The sequence below is a fragment of the Acinonyx jubatus genome, chromosome D4 (genome assembly GCF_027475565.1).
Source record: "Acinonyx jubatus isolate Ajub_Pintada_27869175 chromosome D4, VMU_Ajub_asm_v1.0, whole genome shotgun sequence".
Classification (NCBI taxonomy): domain Eukaryota; kingdom Metazoa; phylum Chordata; class Mammalia; order Carnivora; family Felidae; genus Acinonyx; species Acinonyx jubatus.
Genome location: NC_069391.1, coordinates 22372125 through 22391812, shown reverse-complemented (window position 1 = coordinate 22391812; position 19688 = coordinate 22372125). Strand labels below are relative to the sequence as shown.

Below are 19688 nucleotides of genomic sequence, written 5' to 3'. Positions count from 1 at the left end.
GTGTTGTAGACAACACTGAAACAGGGCTCTGTGTGATGTCACAGCAAGGCCCAGCCAGCTGAGCAGTCTGACCTGAGGGTTTTCTGAGGAAAAGCAACAAGCAGCGTAACCACAATGAAATAATGATAAGACAAAAAGAGGGTAAAGCTCTAGGAACTAATCTGAAATGCTAACTTGGTAGACCCCACAATACCAAGTAGAGTTGCTCCCCCCAAAAAACGAAATGCAGTGGATGCCAAGCTGTGCTGCCAGACCCCTCCTCAGGACTCAGCCGCCCGGGAGCTAACAGAACTGCCCTCAGTACAAGGTCAGGTCCTTCTCCAGAGAGGCCCACCACTGATGCCTAGTCACCGAGGGGATTTAAAGTCTAATGAGAGGATGTAAAGGCCTGGCCCCTCAAAGCAGGACAGCTCTGAAGGGCCAGCCCCGCCCATCTCCAGAGCTCAGGATCTGCTTAAGTATTAGCAGCAGGTCAGCTCCTCCTTGGGCCACCAACCCTCTCTCCTGCCTCGTTGCTCCCCCAGGTGATAAGGCTGGGGCACTCTTCATTTCAGGTTCCAGCAGACAAACCTCCACCTCACAGTCTGTTTCCCAAGAACCTCAAGCTGAGACACTACACTTTCTCCACAGACGTTTTCTTCTTCCATTAACATACAACATTTCCTAGGAAGGTGGGAATCAGCGTTGTGAGCGCTCTATTGACAAGACTAAAGGTGTTTATGATGAGCAATCAATGCATTTGGCACACTTACCCATCGGGTGTTTTGCCAAGGCTTCCCCCTTGAAATACCACTGTCTCTCCAGAAACTTCATGTTTCGCTCTAAAGCAGAACAATAAGACTTGAAATTAGCCTCAATTTTTTCATACCAATGAAATTTTTTCATTCAACTAACTGATTCATTTCCTTTATAAACTGATAACATCAAATTCCACAGCAAGAATCTACCATGTGCAAGATGTAAAAGTCACCTAAATCCTTTCCAATAAGCCTAAGAATTTTGTAAAATGAACTCTAGGATGAACAAAGAGACATAAAAGACATCCCACATCAAGTTAAACTGCATTAAATGTGGTCACCCATTAAAAACTATCCTCCCTGTAAGGAAGGCGACATAAAGCAGTGACCAATTACAAGAATGATCGCCCCTCTCATCCTCTTCACAGATCAAGCTACGAAAGACATGCAAGCTTCCTCTCCACATCTTCATGTTCATTTAGTCAACAGCAATTATGGTATTTTTGTAATCCAATGCTTTGATTGTTCGAGAGCATTCAACTTTCAAAGCCCAACCTACTGGCATGTTTCTGAACAGTAGTTTGGTTTCTTTCACTTTACTGTCTAAACAGGATACACTGAGTAATTAAACTACTCTCCACTGCAGAACAATCGCTGACGTGCAATCTACAAGAGCTTAATAAACAGGAACACCAAAAGCTGACGTTTCCTTCTTCCACTGCATATTCTCAGTATGTGCAAAATTTGCTGTACATGTTTAAATGTGAAATGTTCAAGTTCACTGTACCTTTTGCCAGTCATGAGTGTCTCTACAAGTGTTGAAACCAATTCCTGTTGATCTTGTTCATTGCCCAGTTCATACACCAACCCAAGACCTTTTGAGGCAACATCTTGGCTAAGTTCTGCACACAAGTCAGACAGAATAGTATTACTTTAAGAGAAATTTGTCTTCTGGCCATCACTAGATTTTTTAAAAAGCTGTAACAGAAATCCAAAATAATATCAAAGTAAAGATATGAAAACATCATCAATCTGCTTATTTTGTTAAAACATATTAAATCATCTCAGGGGACATGGCCCCAAAAAAGTCCCTGTAAAGGAGAACTACATTCAGGTAGTTCAATTCACAAGCCAAGTCCACACTGCTGGGCCTGGGCATGCAGGCACCGTGAGAGAGGATCAGGGCGCTACAAGGCATACTCATGCGAAGTACAACAGCCTCATGGGATTTCAACACATCCACGTCCAATGTTTTTTAAATGAAAAGTCAATACGAGACCCTATTATATTGAAACAATTTCTAAAACAGAGCTACTTATTTCAATGTCTAACACGTTCACCCTCCCCTGGCTTACATCACAAAGTGGAAAGGAATCAGAAGTAAAAGAAAGTGATTGTTTATAAGTACTATCATTGAGGCCTCAGCTCCATTTTTATTTTAATTTTTTTTTATTTTAAATAAACTCTATGCCACACATAGGGTATCAACTCACAACCCCAAGACCCAGAGTTGCATGCTCTACTGACTGAGCCTGCCAGGTGCCCCAAGGCCTCAGCTCCATTTTTAAATGCAAAACTGAAGAACATGATCTAATTAATCAAATCAGTCAATAAGAATCGACTTTCCTTTGTCCCTCTTTTATGCTCGTTAATCTAGATTTTTTTCAAAATTTAAAATACAAGGTTACTGAAGTTTGGCAATCAAATATTTACCAATAACCTACCATCGTTTTCTGACAAAACAGAAACAAATGCACTCTGAATTTCCTTCAGGTGAGACTGAAAGAAGAAGAAAGGAGTTTAGAACACAAACTCTACCTCTTGGTAGATAAGGGAGGGTAAGAATCTTTTCTCAGCGTACACAACACCTTGTTAGAGTCTTCCAACCCCAGGCAGCCACATTACCTATTATGTTATGCTCTGGTCTCCGAAGGCAGCCAAATTACCTGAAGGCTGGACCACTTCTCAGCCTCCCTATCCTTATCATTTGACTTTATACCTTCAAGTTTAGAATCATCTTCTAGCTGATATAGATCAGGCTGTCATCTTTCATGTACAGCTTATTTCAAAATATCTGTTATCAGTTTGTGGCCCTCCCCTTCATACACTTTTCTTCCTACCACCTTTCAATTATAAATATTTCATAAACAATTTCCAAAGGTGCTGAGCACATGTATAGAATGGCTTACCTTCACTTCTTTATGGGTACTTAGCTTCCTCACAAGGGAAAGGAGCCAGATGCAGGCCGCTTGCCTCACGTGTGGGTTGGGGCTGACAATATGTTTATTTAAGATCACATCCAACACCCAGGGGACCACATCATTCACTTTGGCTCCTGAGGGGAAAAAAAGGAATGATAGAAGTAATTAAAATAATTAAGTAGAGTTTCCTGAAAAATTAAATTTTAATATTTATTCAACACAAGAAGCTTATAACATATAAATATCTGAATGACTAAGGTGTTTAAGTTGTTGAAAGAATTTTGGTAATCATCTACTTCAGAACCCAACATAAGCTAAATAAACCTTCAAAGGTACTCTCGTAACTTTAGCTCCCTAGAACGAAAACTTATTCCTACTACGGGGGAGGCTATGTAGGTGTAGGGGGCAGGGGGCATATGGAAAATTTCTGTATCTTCCTCTTAATTTTGCTGTGAATCTAAACCTTCTCTTAAAAAATTAAGCCAATTTAAACAAAAATTATCCCTACTCTCTCTGGTCTTAGCAATTTTTCCTTCTCTACCACATCTTTTCCATCTCCCATCTAAAAACTGACACACAAACAAAACTCTTCAGACTTGACTTTCTTCCTCTAGCTACTCGTGCCTTTTTTTCTTCTCCTTTATTACTTCAGAGTCCTTGGACATTTCTGGCCAGCAAGTGTGTTGCAGGCCCATTCTGTGCACTGCAGCATGTTCAGCAGCTTGCTGGCCTCCCCTCTCTAGAGACCAGCCGCACCCGCCCTGTCCAGTGTCCAGACATTACCAAATGTCCCCCACGGGGTAAAATCTCCCTCTTACAGTCAAGAATCACTGCTTTTCATTAAAACCTTTCAAGTAGTTGTCTATACTCAATAGTCTAAGTTTTTCTCTCCTCTTTTTTTGAACCCACTCCAAATCAGGCTTTTACCTTCTCCACTCCACAGAAATTACTTATAAAAGTCACCAATTACCATCCTGTTGCTAAGTTCAATGATCACTTGTCAGTGTTCATCTTAATTGATCTCTCAGCAGTGTGAGACCTGGCTGATCCCCATCCCAGTCCTTTCCCTCCCCTCTACATAGATTTTCTTCACTTCCCTTCCAGGGCCCCCTACTTCAGGCCACTTCTCAGTGTCCTTCCCTGAATTCTCCTCATCTACTGAAACTCGGAACTCTGGGGACCCCAGGGCTTGGCTGTTGGATCTCTTCTCCTTTCTACTTACCCCTCAGCGATTACACATAACACATGGCTTTAAAAACTATCTTTACATGATACTCCCAAATATTTTCCAAACTGTGACTCCTCAAAATGCCATACTCATATATCCAACTGACTTCCAGATATGTCCATGAAGATACTGGTTACAACTCACCTATGGGGGCGTTGGGGCATTCCAACACTGAGAGGGAGGAGTGAGAAGAAGAGTCAGAAAAGCAGATTTCTCCCTGCACCCACCACGTCTGTATCTCCCACAGCCCCCCATCTTAGTTAAACGGCAATTCCATTCTTTCAGCTACTCGCATCAAAACCTCCGAGGCCATCCCTGACTCCTCTCACTCTTCACATCCATCCCAGTAAAGTCCCCATCCTCTCTCACCTGGAATACTGCCAGAGCCTCCTAACTATTCTCCTTGCTCTGCCCTGGCCCTGCTCCAGACTACTTTCAACAAAATACAAATGACTGAGTGACTGAGTGAGTGCGTGAGTGACTGACTGACTTATTTATTTATTTACTTTTAATGTTTGTTTGTTTTTGAGAGAGAGAGCCTGAGTGTGAGGAGGGGAGGAGAAAGTGAGAGAGAGAGACGGGAGACAGAATCCAAAGCAGAATCCAGGCTCTGCGCTGCCAGCACAGAGCCTGACATGGGGCTTGAACTCACAAACTGCAGTTTTATGACCTGAGCTGAACTTGGATGCTTAACCGACTTGAGCCACCCAGGTGCCCCAAAATGACCCTTTTAAAATGTAGTCAGACCATGGCCCTCCTATAACCACTTCCTATTAAGACCCCCACGGTAGCCTACAAAGCCCCTCTATGTTCTTACTCCCCGTTCCCTCATACACTCTACTCCAGTCCCACTGACCTCAAACATACTCATGCTTCAGGGCCTTGCTTGCAATTGCTACTCCTTCTACCTCCAATGCTCTTCTGTTTCAGGTCTTCAGTTTAATGACACCTCCCTGAGAGCAGGTGCCCCGTGCACTCTCAATTCCTACCCAAATTTTATCTATCACTTTCTCTGCTATACTTCCCTCCATAGCACTTGTCACCATTTAGCATGTTGTGTGTTTCTCTTATTTGCTTTTTGCTAACTCCCCCACTTAATATAAAGCTCTGTAAGAGCAGGATTTTCAGCTACCCAGGAAACTGGATAGAAACAGTGTTACTTTTAATTGAGATAGAGACTAAAGAGAGAATAGTTTTGGGAAATAAAGAGGGCAAACGGTTTGGGAAACCAACAGGAGGAAGAGGTGATTTCAGAGTCAGGCATCTAGCTACAGTGGAGCCTAGGGGACCTGTGTATGGACACACCTAATGGAAATATAGTTCTGGAGTACAACACAATGGTTCTAGGATGAGATATCCATTTGGGGGCCATCAACATATACTGGAGTGAGTGAACTTGGACATCCCAGCACAGTGAGGAGTATGCAGGAACAAGACCAGTGAAGGACAACGAGAAGAGGTCAGAGGTAAGGAAGAAACACAGGCAAACACAGTCTTGCAAAACCTAGGTGAAAAATGTTCTAAGAAAGTGCTGGGGATATGGTAAAGGCCTGGGTGAAAATGCAAACCAACCGGACCAAAAAGAAAGGAGAATACAGGTAAGACAAGATTTCAGAAAGAAGGAAATGGTTAGAAGAAGACCCTAGAATGATAACATTCCTAAGGGGGAAAAAAAAAAAAAGCCAGAATAGGACTCCCACAAAGCCAACAAAAGGCCTGAAAAAGGTAGAGCTCTATTAGGGGACATTCCCCTCTTCATAGGAATTCGGATACAGAAAGAAGCAGGTGCAGGGGCGCCTGAGTGGCTCGGGCGGTTGAGCGTCCGACTTAGGTTTAGGTCATGATCTCATGGTTCATGGGTTCGAGCCCTGCATTGGGCTCCGTGCTGACAGCTCAGAGCTTGGAGCCTGCTTCCGATTCTGTGTTTCCCCCTCTCTCTGCTCCTCCCCTCCTTGCACTCTGTCTCTCTCTCTGTCTCTCTCTCTCTCAAAAATAAATAAACATAAAAAAAAAAAAAAGACAGAGGCAGGTGCTATTAATTCCTCACTGGTCACATAAATCTAGTTCTCAGGGATGCCTGCATGGCGGCTCAGTTGGTTAAGTGTCTGACTCGCAATTTCAGCTCAGCTCATCCATGACCTCACAGTCATGAGATCGAGCCCTGCATCGGGCTCTCCACTGTGCATTGGGATCTGTGCTGCACGTCGAGCCTGCTTGGAATCCACTCTCTCCCCTTCCTTCTGCCCCTCCCCATGCATTCTCTCTCTCATTCAATAAATAAATCTAGGTCTCAGAGGCAAATACAATCTCTCCTTTACCTTCCCAAAACCACAATTCCAGCTATCTGTAGGTCTGCCACCTAAGCAGCTGCAATCACCAAGTAAACAAGCTCTGATTAGATTCCCACACTGCGCCAGGTACTGTGTTACATGCTTGAGATGCTAAGATGGCTAAGACCTAGGCCCTAAGTGGCTTCTCCAGTACTGTATCTTCTATTCAAAGCAAGATCAGTACACTATAACAAAAGACATCAAAAAAGCTGAGTAGCACTCAGAGGAGAATGACAAACATGCATGATCAAAATTCAGGTCGAAAAGTCATCATTACCCACTTCACAGGATTTTATGCTCTCCTTTCCCTAAACACACAAAGATGGAGCAAACCTTAACACTTGATGGACAATTTAACTGAGACTCTTGGATGAGCAAAGAGCCAAGCCAACCAAAGAACAAATTCTTCCAAGAAGAGCATGAGACATAGGAAGTTTGTAAGTCTGAAGACGGGCATAGGTACCGCTCTATTAATCTTCATTTGCTTAAGTCACTACAGAGAAATCCACGGACTCAGAAACATGGCTTTTACAGCAGATCTGCTCTTCCGCGTCATGAGCCCTCACTACTATCAAGCCTCCAACATCACCCCTCATGTGCAAACTCCGAGTTTCTACTTCCAGTCTGGTTGCCTGTTAACAACCGTCACTTCCCTTCCTTTAGTATCTTCTCCCCTTTATAGACAATCCTCCTTACCTGGCCTCATACCCACTGAGAGAAGCCTCAGAGAATTAGCCCTATCAGCTTCTGTCAAGTTATAGCTCTCCTAATTAGATAGCAAGTGAAAGTATATCTTTCCATTCCCTTTACATTTCTTTATGGTGGTTAACAAACAGGTGAACACGGAAGTATGCAAAAATGCAAAATGCAAAACTAGTGTATTCATGATAAAATACAATTCATAATGCAACAATTACCATGAAAACACTACCATTTCCTTAACCGAGAAGATAACATATAAAACATCAGGTGACTTTTCTTTTGTTTTTATGACTAAAAATATATTTCAGTATCTGAAACAGAATTCATTTTCAATTCCAAACTGAAATCGAACCACAAGACGTATGAAACCATAGTATCTATGACACGTAGTCGGAAACCACACCCTCCCTCTCCTGCATAGTCACTGAAAGCCAGTGACCTTCCGAGCAGAGAGGTACATGGAACACCAACAGAAGACCCTGAGGTTTCATTATGTGATAAAGGATTAAGGGACACACAGCTTGGCAATGTAACTGTGTTGCGACTTCTGAAACTGGCTAAATACCCCAACCCTCCAGAAAAGAGCCTAAGCTTGAAGGTACAACATAGCGAATTCCTTTGCTTGCCAAAGGACTAAACAAAGAAGTTCTTGTTCATTTTGTGTTCACTCTCCTTTAACCAACTATTTTTCTTGACTGAACCAAAATGATATAAATATTTTTATAAAAAGTTAAAATGGAACGCATACATTTTTTCTTTTGCTTCAAATGTGCAAACAAGAACAGAAAGGGTTACTGGATTCTGAAGGGATGAACTGCAGGTACCGTACCAGCAGGGGGAGTATACTCCTCTTCAGTCACCAGCCAGGCATCGCGGGCAGCCACAGAGCTCGTTCCTACGGCAGCACTGGTGATGGCCTCCCCGATCGTGAACTGCAGCTCTATCTGCTTGGCCTGCATGGAAGGAAACAAAAGCCGCAAATCGGCGAGAACATTTCCCAAAGACGTCTATCTCCACACAAAGGCTGTTTGGTATCAACCCTGTCAACGTGCTTTGTTTTTACGCTTTTTACTGGATTGCTCTCACCTAACCTGGTGGCTCACAGGGGAGGGGTGGGGAGGGGAGGGAACGGAGAATGTAGACAATGACCTCAACACCACACTGCACTCTTCACCCTCAGCAGAGAACCACTAAGCAGGGATTTTTAACTGCTGGAAGAGTGATACCAGTAACTTTGGGGAAAAGGGCACGGACTGTGAAGCCACACAGATCTCGGGGCAAATTCTAATCTGTCTCTCACTAGCCACACAGGCATATTTAAACTCTGAGTCTCAACTTTGTGTGTAATGCGGGCATAAGACCATCACCTGCCTCATCAGGCTGCGAGGAGGGAATGACGGTAATATGTTTAAGGTTTCCAGAGGATCCTCATGTGCGGTAACTGCACTACAAACAGCAGCCATTACAATGTATTAATTCATTAGCACCTCCCTCTTTGCACTCCTGAATTACATGGTGTCTAAAAGTTACTCTCCAGTGGTTCAGAAAAAAAAAAAGAATGATAAAGCAAATGCGATAAAATGTGAAATTTTGGTGCATCTAGATGAAGGGTATATGGGAGTTCTTTATATCATTCTTACACTGCACTGTAAGTTTGAAATTGTTTCAAAAATCAAACATTAAAAAAATTCTATACAGTATATACTCATATTTTTTTAATTTGGTTTAGAAATTTTGACACATTTCACAAGCATGAATCACTGCACTGACAACATGGAATTGGGCCTGTCTTAGCTCCCTTCAGCATTTTTCTGTTTACTGTAAACTGGAAAAGAGCTAAGAATGTGGGGACTAAGAAGAGAATGAAGAACAGAGGGTCCCCGTGAGGAGCATGGAAATAGCGACCTTTGGGAGAACTTGGCACACAGACCAGTGTAGCCATTCCTAAGCTCAATCAACTAAATGCTCTGGTCTCTGTGGGGTGTCAAGTGCTGAGAGCTTCCGACTCTGAGGAAAAAGAATTTCAGGACTTCAGTTCTACAGCTTTCCTGGTCAAAAGCTGCTTTGGCAATTCTAAGCAGAGAAAAGGTATCTCAACACAGAGGATCCCATAGTAAGGATTCATTTTATGTACCCTTTATCACACGTTTTTCCCATTGTTACTAACAACATAACTGGCATTACAAACAAAAACAAAATTCCTTAACTCCATTTATGAATGATAGGATACCCAGACTTTACTTTAAATATTCCAGAAATAGGGGTGCCTGGCTGGCTCAGTCAGTTAAGTGTCCAACTTCGGCTCAGGTCATGATCTCACAGTTTATGAGTTTGAGCCCCACTATGGACTCTATGGTGACAGCACAGAGCCTGGAGCCTGCTTCAGATTCTGTCTCCGTCTCTCACAGAAGTAAAGATAATACTAATATAATGAATCCCCATGTACCTGTTTTTATCTCATCTCATGATCCTTTATTTCTGGGATATTTAAATGTATTTTTCAATGTTTATTTATATTTGAGACAGACAGAGCGTGAGTTGGGGAGAGGCAGAAAGAGGGAGAGAGAATCCCAAGCAGGCTTTGCATCGTCAGTGTAGAGCCTGATGCAGGGCTCAGTTTCACAACCCATGAGATCACTATCTGAGCCAAAATTAAGAGTTGGACGCTTAACCCACTGAGCCATACAGCGACCCCTTTCTCACTATTCTTAAACTTTAATCTCTCCATCATGTTTCTAGCGTTTCGTATTATCTCTGTCCTTCTACACTCTTAAAAAATAACTTCAGTAACAAGTTAATAATCCAAACAAACCTTCATTTATCTAAATAAAACTAGAAGAGAGGCGCCTGGGTGGCTCAGTCAGTTGAGTATCCGACTCTTGATTTCGGCTTAGGTCATGCATGATCTCACTATCATGAGATCAAACCCTGCATCAGGCTCCATGACAGCGTGGAGTCTGCTTAAGATTCTCTCTCCCTCTCTCTCTGCTCCTCTCCCACACTTATGCTCCCTTTCTCTCAAAAATCAAACTAGAGGAAATCCATCTCTCCCATGAATTTTTTAAAAAGAAAAAAAGGTAAGAAAGCAGACACTGTAAGCTTTTCCCCAAGAGGTTACAATGTCAATGACACCAGGGAGAACCTAATGTGGGTATAATTCATACTCAAAAAAATTCACATTAAAAATACTGAATTATTGGGGCACCCGGGTAGCTCAGGCAGCTAAGCCTCCAAATTCAGCTCAGGTCATGATCTCGCCATTCCAGAGTTTGAGCCCTGCAGTGGGCTCTGTGCTGATAGCTCAGAGCCTGGAGCCTACTTCAGATTCTGTGTCTCCCTCTCTCTCTGCCCCATTCCCGCTCATGCTCTGTCTCTCTCAGAAATAAATAAACGTTAAAAAAATTCAAAAAAAATACCGGATTATGATTCCAGAGACCTGGATCCTAACACTGGCTCTGTCACTCAGTGGCCTTAGTCCTCACCCCAATCAGCTTCCTGTCTACCTGCCATCCTTCCAGGCCCAAAAGGAACCTCACCTCCAAAACCCTAACATAAGTCTCCCAAACAGAAGTACTCACACCCTCCTTTGTGAGTCTACTGGCTTCTATGCAAATGTCTCTTCGTTCATTTATTGAGGTCCTACTACTACCAATCACACTGCCAGGCATTTGTTTCATAATGGGGATCAAAATAGACTTTGCCTCAGTCTAGTGGGCAATTAGAAACTGTGATAAATGCTGTGAAGACAAAGTTTGGAGAATCATGAGAGCCCAATAACTGAAGGATCTACTCTAGTTTGATGGCTTTCAAGGGGCTCAGTGTAACCCAAGAAAGGAAGTATTAGTCTTTCAAAAGCTCAGAGCAAAGAAGGACAAAGAGTCTGGTGTACAAAAATGTGAGTAAGTGACAAGAATCAAGCCTAGATGAGGGTCCATATCAGGTCTTGTTAAGATTCATGACACAGGCCTAGCAGCTGCCCATTTGTTGGTCTTCCCAACTACCCTAGAAATTTATCCAGAAGACAGAAGCTAGGCCATCCAACTCAAGAGCAACTGGAATACCAGCATCCAATTCCCACATCTAGTTCACTGGGTTAAGTGTCCTCTTCTACCCACAATGCCCTGGGCTTTACTCAATAATTATGAGGAGAGGATTTTCCCACATAGGTGATTTAGTCAATGCTATGCCTACCGAAGTGGTAAGCCCAAGGCTGGTTTGTACTCAATAAGTACTTGGTGAATAAATGAATAAAAGTTTAATTTAAAATCTCATAGCATACAAAACTCCAGCTAAAAAAAAAAAAAAAAAAAAAAAAAAAAAAAAAAAAATGCCTTTTTCTGAATAACAATCAGATAGCAATATAAATACCTCCACAGAGTCCATCAGACCTTGCAAGAGGAGCTTCTGGTGAGGAAAATCTCCATCCCCAACTGGAAAATATCCCAGTGTTTGGATTGCTCGTTCTTTCATCTAAAAGAACAGAAAAATTTTTTTAAACAAAGTACGTAACAGCTTTATCAGAGAACAGTGTTTCCAAAATGAGAGGACAGGGAGGAGTAGGCTGGCTAAAGCACTTATACATGGAAGTTTCTTCTTAAAAGTATCCAATTTTACATAATTATGTTTATAAGACACTCGAGGTAGAAAGACATAAAACTGAGTTAAGGGTCCATGGCTGCAAAAGAAGAAAGAAGAAAGCCTTTAAGTAGGTTTATTATCCTTCAAACTGTCTATAAATGTAGGTTTCTGGGCCTGGGTGACCTAAGATCAACTCACAGCTTGACCATTTTAGCAGCCTTTACAGGTATGTAACCTTAGGCAAGATACTCCACCTCTCTGTGATTCTATTTCCTCATCTGGGAAAACAGAGATGACAACTGTACCTACTTCACTAGACCTTTCAGAGAATTCAATTAATTAATGTATGCAAATCACTCAAGCACACACCTGGCACATTGTAAGTGCTCACCAAGGGTTGATAATCACTAATTAGTTAATAACAGCTAACAAAAACTACACTGTGACATTCTCAGGAAGTTTTAAACGGTGTCCAGATCAAGAATCAGATTATGGGAGTGCCTGGGTAGCTCAGTCAGTTGAGCATCTGACTCTTGATTTCAGCTCAGGTCATGATCCCAGGACCACAGGATTGAGCCCCGCATCAGGCTCTGTGCTGAACATGGCGCCTGCTTAAGATTCATTCTCTCTCTCTCTCTCCTGTTTGTGCTTACTCTCTCTAAAAAAAAAGAATAAAAAGGGTGCCTGGGTGGCTCAGTCAGTTAAGCATCTGACTCTTGATTTCAGCTCAGGTCTTGATCTCACAATTGGGGAGATCGAGCCCCGAATTAGGCTCTGTGCTGACAGTGCAGAACCTGCTTGGGATTCTCTCTCTCCTTCCCTCACTGCCCCTCCCCGACTCATTCTCTCTCTCTCTCTCTCTCTCTCTCTCTCAAAATAAATAAACTTAAAAAGAATAAGCTTATGTGTCTATTAAATTTGTAGCAAGTTGATTTACCTGCTCATTAAATCATATTATACTTCAACACTGAGGTACTCTGATCACAAATATAATGTTTTTAACTTTATGAAAATGTTTATCTGAAACTTAAAAATGATAAAAGTCCCTCTCCTCAGATATTACTCACCCCTCTTACTAATGCCCAGATTTCTTAAAACCAAATCGGCTGTCAGAGATTAAGATTTAGAGTTGTTCTAAAATTACAAACGTGATAAAACTATTTAACACTTTACAAACTATTTAACACTTTATTATCCATTGTTTGCAGGACAAAAGAACTACCTGATGCACTTAATTCTTTACCCAAATCCTAACAGGTATGGGCCTACACTGGAGCAGCTTGGCCAAATGGTGCATGCAGAAAGGCTGAACAAAATCACCCTTAACTCAAAATTAAACAGTCACCTAGACTTCCTGTATCATTCTCTTTTATATTAAATCCTTCCTCCAGCTGCATGGCCCTCTATCCTCATTACAACTGTGTTTTTGCTCATTTATGTATCTACAAATAGAAAGAATTTCAGCAAGGAAGGGAAAAAAAAGAAACTTGCCTTATTTGTTTCTTTACTGGAGGGTATTCTATTCAATAAGCTTTCTACAAGATGCAACTTGGTGAAGCCAGATCCCTCACTGGGGATTGGGAGGGGACCGTTTCTGCCAATTTCACCCAGAGCTGTACAGGCAGCAATTGCCAGGAGGGGCGACGTACTGTCCAAAAACGAGCCTGAAAGCACATTGAGACAAAACTGAGAAGAATACACTTTTGCTCTTGGGATCCAGGGCAAGCAGCAAGGTACTTGAGATTGTTTTAAAGAGAGCACAACAAATCAAAGTCTACATTTCCCTCTAGTTGATAATTTGTTAGCATTTACTCAGTAACAAAACAACATAGAAATTAGGTAGACAGCACTGTACTCTGGTAAATGTTTAAGGTTTTTCCCATGAGGAAATATCACCTCCGTCATACTGAAACCTATGTATAGGAAAAAATATACAGAAAAACTAGAGTACTTTCATTGCTATTAAAAACACAGAATTTATCCAACACTAAGTAAGGTATTGTGAAAAGGCTTGTGCCTTTAAAGTGCAATGCTGCAAAAAGAAACTAAAATGCTGTATTAAATTTTAACCTAATTCAGACACTGCAACATCCAAGTCAGCATGAGCGTATTCATTACCTATCGTTTCGGTGGCGCTCTGAATGAGCTCCTCCTGGTCAGGCAGGAAATCAGCATTTGTCTCCAGGTCTTGTTGTTCGGCCATTCTCATTTTCTTCTTAGCCAAATATCTTCCTACTGTGAACCCCAATGCAAGCAAGGATCCGTGTTGTATCTCTGGGCTCTGAATTTAACCACACAACAGCATACGTGTCTGTCACTCTCTCACACATGCAAGAATGCACCGAAATAACTATGTTTCTTACAGTCATCTCCAATAAAACATAAGGCCAGACAACAAAGTGATCATTTGAGATTCGACCGAATACTAATGAATCTGGGGTTTCTAACACTCAAGAATTCTAAGAAGGCAAGCTGGGTCTTGACTCACTTCAAGTAATTCCCTAATCCTACACCCACTCCATGTCGGTGTGAAGGGGCTCTCCTGCAGGCCCCCTGTAGCACCCATACATTCTTCTAGCTTAGAGCACTTACATAACTACATTACCACAATCTTTAAGCCTAACTTCTCCCTACCGCCAACAAAATACAATGAGCAGATACTATTTCTAACTGCTAAAACCTCTAAACACAAAGTTGAGGTCTGAATGTTTGCAAGCACAAGCTTTCTGATAGAAAAGGCACAATGAGAGGCACCAGTAGATGGGGAAAGAAAAAGGAACTAACATTTCTGAGCACCTGTAGTACTAGGGATCCTCATGTATTTACTGAATTCCCAGCACCTAAAATTCAGCACCTAAATCAGACACAAGGCACTCAAAGTTGTTGCACAGAATGAATTAATCAATGTATTATCTATCATCTATCTCACTTACTCTTCACAATCATAAAAGTTCCTTTTAGAAATGAGAAGACAAAACCTAAAAACAGATGCTTTTGGAAAGCTCTGCCATCTCCCCCAAAAAAGAATAAAGACAAAACTGGTAACATACATGATTGTCTTTTGTAGTCTTTATAAGCTGTTCTATCATTGACTTCAACTCATTTCCAGACACTGTAGACACCACCACAGAATAAAACAATGCTGCCAGTTCACGCATCTCTTCTTTACTGCTATTCATCAGACTCTGAGTGGTGTAAGAAACAAATATATACATCATATGCAATCATCTTCCTACTGACAACATCTGACATTTAAAATTAATAACACGATATATTCAATCTATTGGTATCTGCAAGAAAATAACACAATAGGCTATTATTTAAAAGTAAAAGCTGAATTATATATCAAAATGTCCTATGCCTTTTCATCAAAAATATAAAACATAAAACACAAAGAATTAATACACAGATGATCTAAAACAGAGGTCAGGGTGCCTGGCTGGCTCAGCCAGAGGAGCATCCGACTCTTGATCTCCAGGTCATGAGTTCAAACGTCATGAGTGTAGAGATTACTTAAATAAAAAAAATTAAAGCAGAGATCAACAAATGTTTTCTGTAAAGGACCAACTAGGCTTTGTGGGACATATGATCTGTGTTACAACAACTCCATTCTGCCACTGTAGCACAAAAGCAGCCACAGGCAACAGATAAATGAAAGGGTATATATGTGTTCCAGTAAAACTTTATGGACTCTATAATTCTCATGTATCAGAAAATGTTATTCACCTTTTTTTTTTCAACTATTTAAAAATTAAAAACTGAGGTGCCTGGGTGGCTGAGTCGGTTGAGCCTCTCACTCTTGATTTTGACTCAGGTCATGATCCCAGGGTCATGAGATAGAGCCCCGGTGTTGGGCTCCATGCTGAGTGTAGAGCCTGCTTAAAATTATCTCTCTCTGCCCCTCCCCTGCTTGCTCATACACGTTCTCTCTCTCTAAAAATATAATTTTTAAAAAATTAAAATACGAAGGGACGCCTGGGTGGCTCAGTCAGTTGAGCGTCCGACTTCGACTCAGGTCATGATCTCACGGTCCATGGGTTCGGGCCCCACGTCAGGCTCTGTGCTGACAGCTCAGAGCCTGGAGCCTGTTTCAAATTCTGTGTCTCCCTCTCTCTCTGACCCTCCCCTGTTCATGCTCTGTCTCTCGCTGTCTCAAAGATAAATAAACGTTAAAAATTTAAAAAAAATTTTTTTAAACTGACATATGAAAACCATTCTAAGCTTGCAGGCCATACAAGAACAGGAGGCAGGCCAGATCTGGTACATGAACCACAGCTTAATGACCCCTGATCTACATGATCAAAAGTCAGAAACTCTGACATCATTTTACAATCAGCAAATATTCACAAGGAATAAAAAAAACCTTTTAAGCCAGAAGTGATTTCATGAGACCAGATTTTCCAGAAAAGTGCAAAACTCACACCTCTTGGTATATTACATTCATGCTTTCACACTAAGAGATAATCTGTACATTTTACCATAACTCAAGTTCCATTTTCCAAAAAGAACTGCATTAGGTGGCACTAGAGGTATATGAAACTGTATGAGCCATACCTGTACTAAAAACAATGTTTCACTTTGCAGTGCAATTCAAATTTAACTGAGCATCTTGAATTTTTCTTTGTTAAACCTGGCAACGCTTTTGGTGTGAGCATGGGACAAGAACACTCTCCTACATGGCTGGTGGGAGTGTAAACTGGTACTGCTCATATGCAGGATGCTTGTATCCCTCAAAAATGCTAAGCCTATGTCCTCAATTCCACTTCTAGGGAATCCATCTAAAAAATATACTGCCTTATATTCAAAATGATAGACTGTTCACTGCAGCAAACTGGAAGCACCCTAACTGACCATCAGTGGGGCTCTAGAATAAATTATGGCACATTTATATAATGGAAAAAATGAAGCCATTAAAGACGATATCCTCTCTGTAGTTCTACAGGAGTACCTACACATTTTAACTTTAAGCAAAAGAAGTAAGATACAACATGGTGTGAAATTTTAAAAAAACGTGAAACAACAATAAAACAGTGTGAAAACTATGCACCTTTTGTGTAAAAGAAGGAAATAACTTAAAAATGCTTACTTTTATCTGTGTGTATGTGTGTAAGTATACTCGAGAAAGTACACCATATATAAATAAGTGATGACCTATGTATATCAGGTGAGAGGGGAAGGGGCAGGAAGTAGGGAGATTTGGGTAAGTAGGAGACAGTTACAGAAAGGAGACAGTTTACATATTTTTTTAAATGATCTATTATTCCACTATCATAAGGCAACCAGTTTTTTTTTTTTTTTAAGTTTATTTTGAGAGAGTGAGAACGAAAGAGAGAGGGGAGGGTGGGGGGAGAGAGGAAGAGAGAGAATCCCAAGAAGTCTCTGTGCTGTCAGCGTGAAGCCTGACGCAGGGCTTGAACCCATGAACCTTGAGATCATGACCTAAGCTGAAATCAAGAGTCAGACACTTAATCGACTGACCCACCCAGGTGCCCCACATATTTTTTATTTAAACTACAAATCTATTTTTTTTAACTTTTAAAACAGAAAAACATAATTTTTTTTTATCTATATGATTCTCAATTCATCTCTCACTCTCATCTAGATGGATCATTGAGATACACTAACCTAACATGCTTCCCAGGAAGTGTTTGGTAGGAGAGTTTTCAAAATGGCCCAAAGGTAGGAATGGTCATAGCAACACTAGCAGGAAGACGAAATCCTAAGACTACAGTGAAAAATATACAGAATCAAAGAGAAATGTACATGCATAGGATGTACCTTTATCCATTCTGTTTTGTCTACAAATTTGGCAGCCAGTTTTTCTGGATACACAGAGACAGCTTCCAGTAGACAGTACATGACTGGCAAACCTAATTGAGACAGAATTCCGTTTTAGCTTCAAGAAAAGTAGTAAACACACAGGGTTCACTAAATTCCTTTTAAGTATAAGGCCCCTGCTTTGGAAGGCATCTCCCAGTTCTACAAAACAAAAATCAACTTAAATCCAGTATGTGATTCAATACAGCAAGTTTACAGACTAAATACCTATAAAAAGATATACCATTCTTCATACCCACTTCCAAAGTAAAAAACATTATCTATTGTTAGCATTTCTTTCTGAAGGGGTAACAGTGCATCCAGGATGAATCAAGTAAGTTTAGAAAAGAAACAAAGACTAATGTTCAGGTACAGGAGTGAAGAGAGTTAAGATTAGATTTTTGCCTAAGTGCTTTACCATCTGTCCTCAGCCACACAACCACCTACCTCCAACACCTGCCAGCAGCTGCTGAAGCAGGCCAATGTAGATCTGAACAGGGTTGGTCTCTCCACTCTTGGAAGAAGATGATGAGGATGTCACCTGGCTACCTGACATCAGAGTCCGTATGTAGCGTCCAATGGCCGGGGCGTGATCTTGCATATCGGCCAAACTCTGGGAGGTGGGCACCACTCCCGCACTGTGCGCTAGGCACGTGCGCAAGTACAGGACGATCTGAAAGCAGAAGGAGGAAAAGCAGTCAAGCTCCTCAAGAAGTCAGTGTGGGAGGGTGTGCTGCAAAAGGACACTTTCCTAGCTTCATTTCCCCACCCTCCCTCATAAAGCTATTCGACAATCCTCACAAAAGCTGGAAAACATGACTCAGTAAGTTAACTGAAATTACAGTAATGCAGCACAGTTTACATAACAAGCTTTTATAAATCCAAAGAGTGTTTTTAGTGGAGTTTAATGGAGTTAAAATGCAAACTCAACTTTTTTAAAGTCTAAACAATTACAACAAAATCGTTATTTTTTAAAAGAGGTGGGGGGGGAGAGAGAGAGAGAGAGAGAGAGAGAGAGAGAGCAGAAACCTGGGGCAAATCATCTATTCCTGTAGAACTCCAGTTGTATTTAACCTCTACCAACGTAAGAATTTGAGAATATGGGTTCGTACCATCTACCAAAGAGTAGAGACAACACCATAAAAACTTGTGATACAAACTGGGTAACAAGGAGTCCTCTGGAAGTTCTTCCCTTGAGAGCTAAAATAGGACAGGTGACAATCCCACGGTGGGTATTCTTACTCACTCTGAACAAGATTACCTCCTGTTGTTTAATTAGTGCAAGTCAATGACCTAAATAGATAACCCAAACAACCTCGGCATATTGTTGGCTTTAAATTCAAATCTAATTTGCTGTAATAATTTGCTGAAAATAACAATAATCAATGCAGAGCACCCAGTTCCTCCACAAAGAGAATCTCACTGAGCTAAATATACTTAAAGACTCCACCATGAATTAAAATAATACCAATTACCAAGGGGCACCTGGGTGGCTCAGTCAGTTAAGCATCGTAACTCTTTTGATTCTGGTTCAGGTCATGATCTCACGGTTTATGAGATCAAGCCCCACATCAGGCTCTATGTACCGATAGCACGGAGCCTGCCTGGGATTCTTTCTCTCCCCCTCTCTCTGCCCCTCCCCCGTTCTCACTCTCTCTCTCAAAATAAATAAACTTTTTAAAAACTTAAATAAATAAATAAATAATAAAATAATACCAATTACCAAACGCTTTTTTTCTAATAAACAACCTGGTGAAAAACAATGACATCACAATATGGGTTTATGTAGAACACAAAAAAGTTCAGACATCTCTTTGGGTGTGACATGATCTTTCAGAATGTGTAGAGAGAGAGAAATGGAAACCTATCCCAGTCCCACCTCTCCAAAGGCCGCTGGGTTAAACGGAAGGACAGTGGTCCCAGTCATGTACTTGGCTGGAGTTTTCATTCGATGGGAAGCCTGATAAAAATAAGCCAAAAACAAACACTATTACTAAAAAATGGAGTACATGTGCCCCTCCTCAATTCAAACACAATTGTATTTCTAACTACATTATTGTTTGCTACAGTTTTTTTCTAGTCACAGCATTTTTCC

The 19688-nt window shown here is 41.2% G+C and overlaps 1 protein-coding gene across 4 annotated transcripts in view; it reads right to left on the bottom strand.

Annotated features, from left to right (window-relative positions):
• Positions 1 to 19688, bottom strand: part of ECPAS (Ecm29 proteasome adaptor and scaffold) — a 106481-nt gene that overhangs the window by 30155 nt on the left and 56638 nt on the right. For all 4 annotated transcript variants that reach the window (XM_027034819.2, XM_027034818.2, XM_027034817.2 and 1 more), the window contains 12 exons: positions 19473 to 19553; positions 18041 to 18266; positions 17555 to 17646; positions 14827 to 14961; positions 13895 to 14057; positions 13268 to 13440; positions 11567 to 11668; positions 8028 to 8151; positions 2927 to 3072; positions 2462 to 2516; positions 1525 to 1639; positions 753 to 821 (listed from right to left, as the gene is read on the bottom strand). In XM_027034819.2, the coding sequence (XP_026890620.1) occupies positions 753 to 821; positions 1525 to 1639; positions 2462 to 2516; positions 2927 to 3072; positions 8028 to 8151; positions 11567 to 11668; positions 13268 to 13440; positions 13895 to 14057; positions 14827 to 14961; positions 17555 to 17646; positions 18041 to 18266; positions 19473 to 19553 (1481 nt within the window). The remainder of the gene's footprint in view (positions 1 to 752; positions 822 to 1524; positions 1640 to 2461; positions 2517 to 2926; positions 3073 to 8027; positions 8152 to 11566; positions 11669 to 13267; positions 13441 to 13894; positions 14058 to 14826; positions 14962 to 17554; positions 17647 to 18040; positions 18267 to 19472; positions 19554 to 19688) is intronic.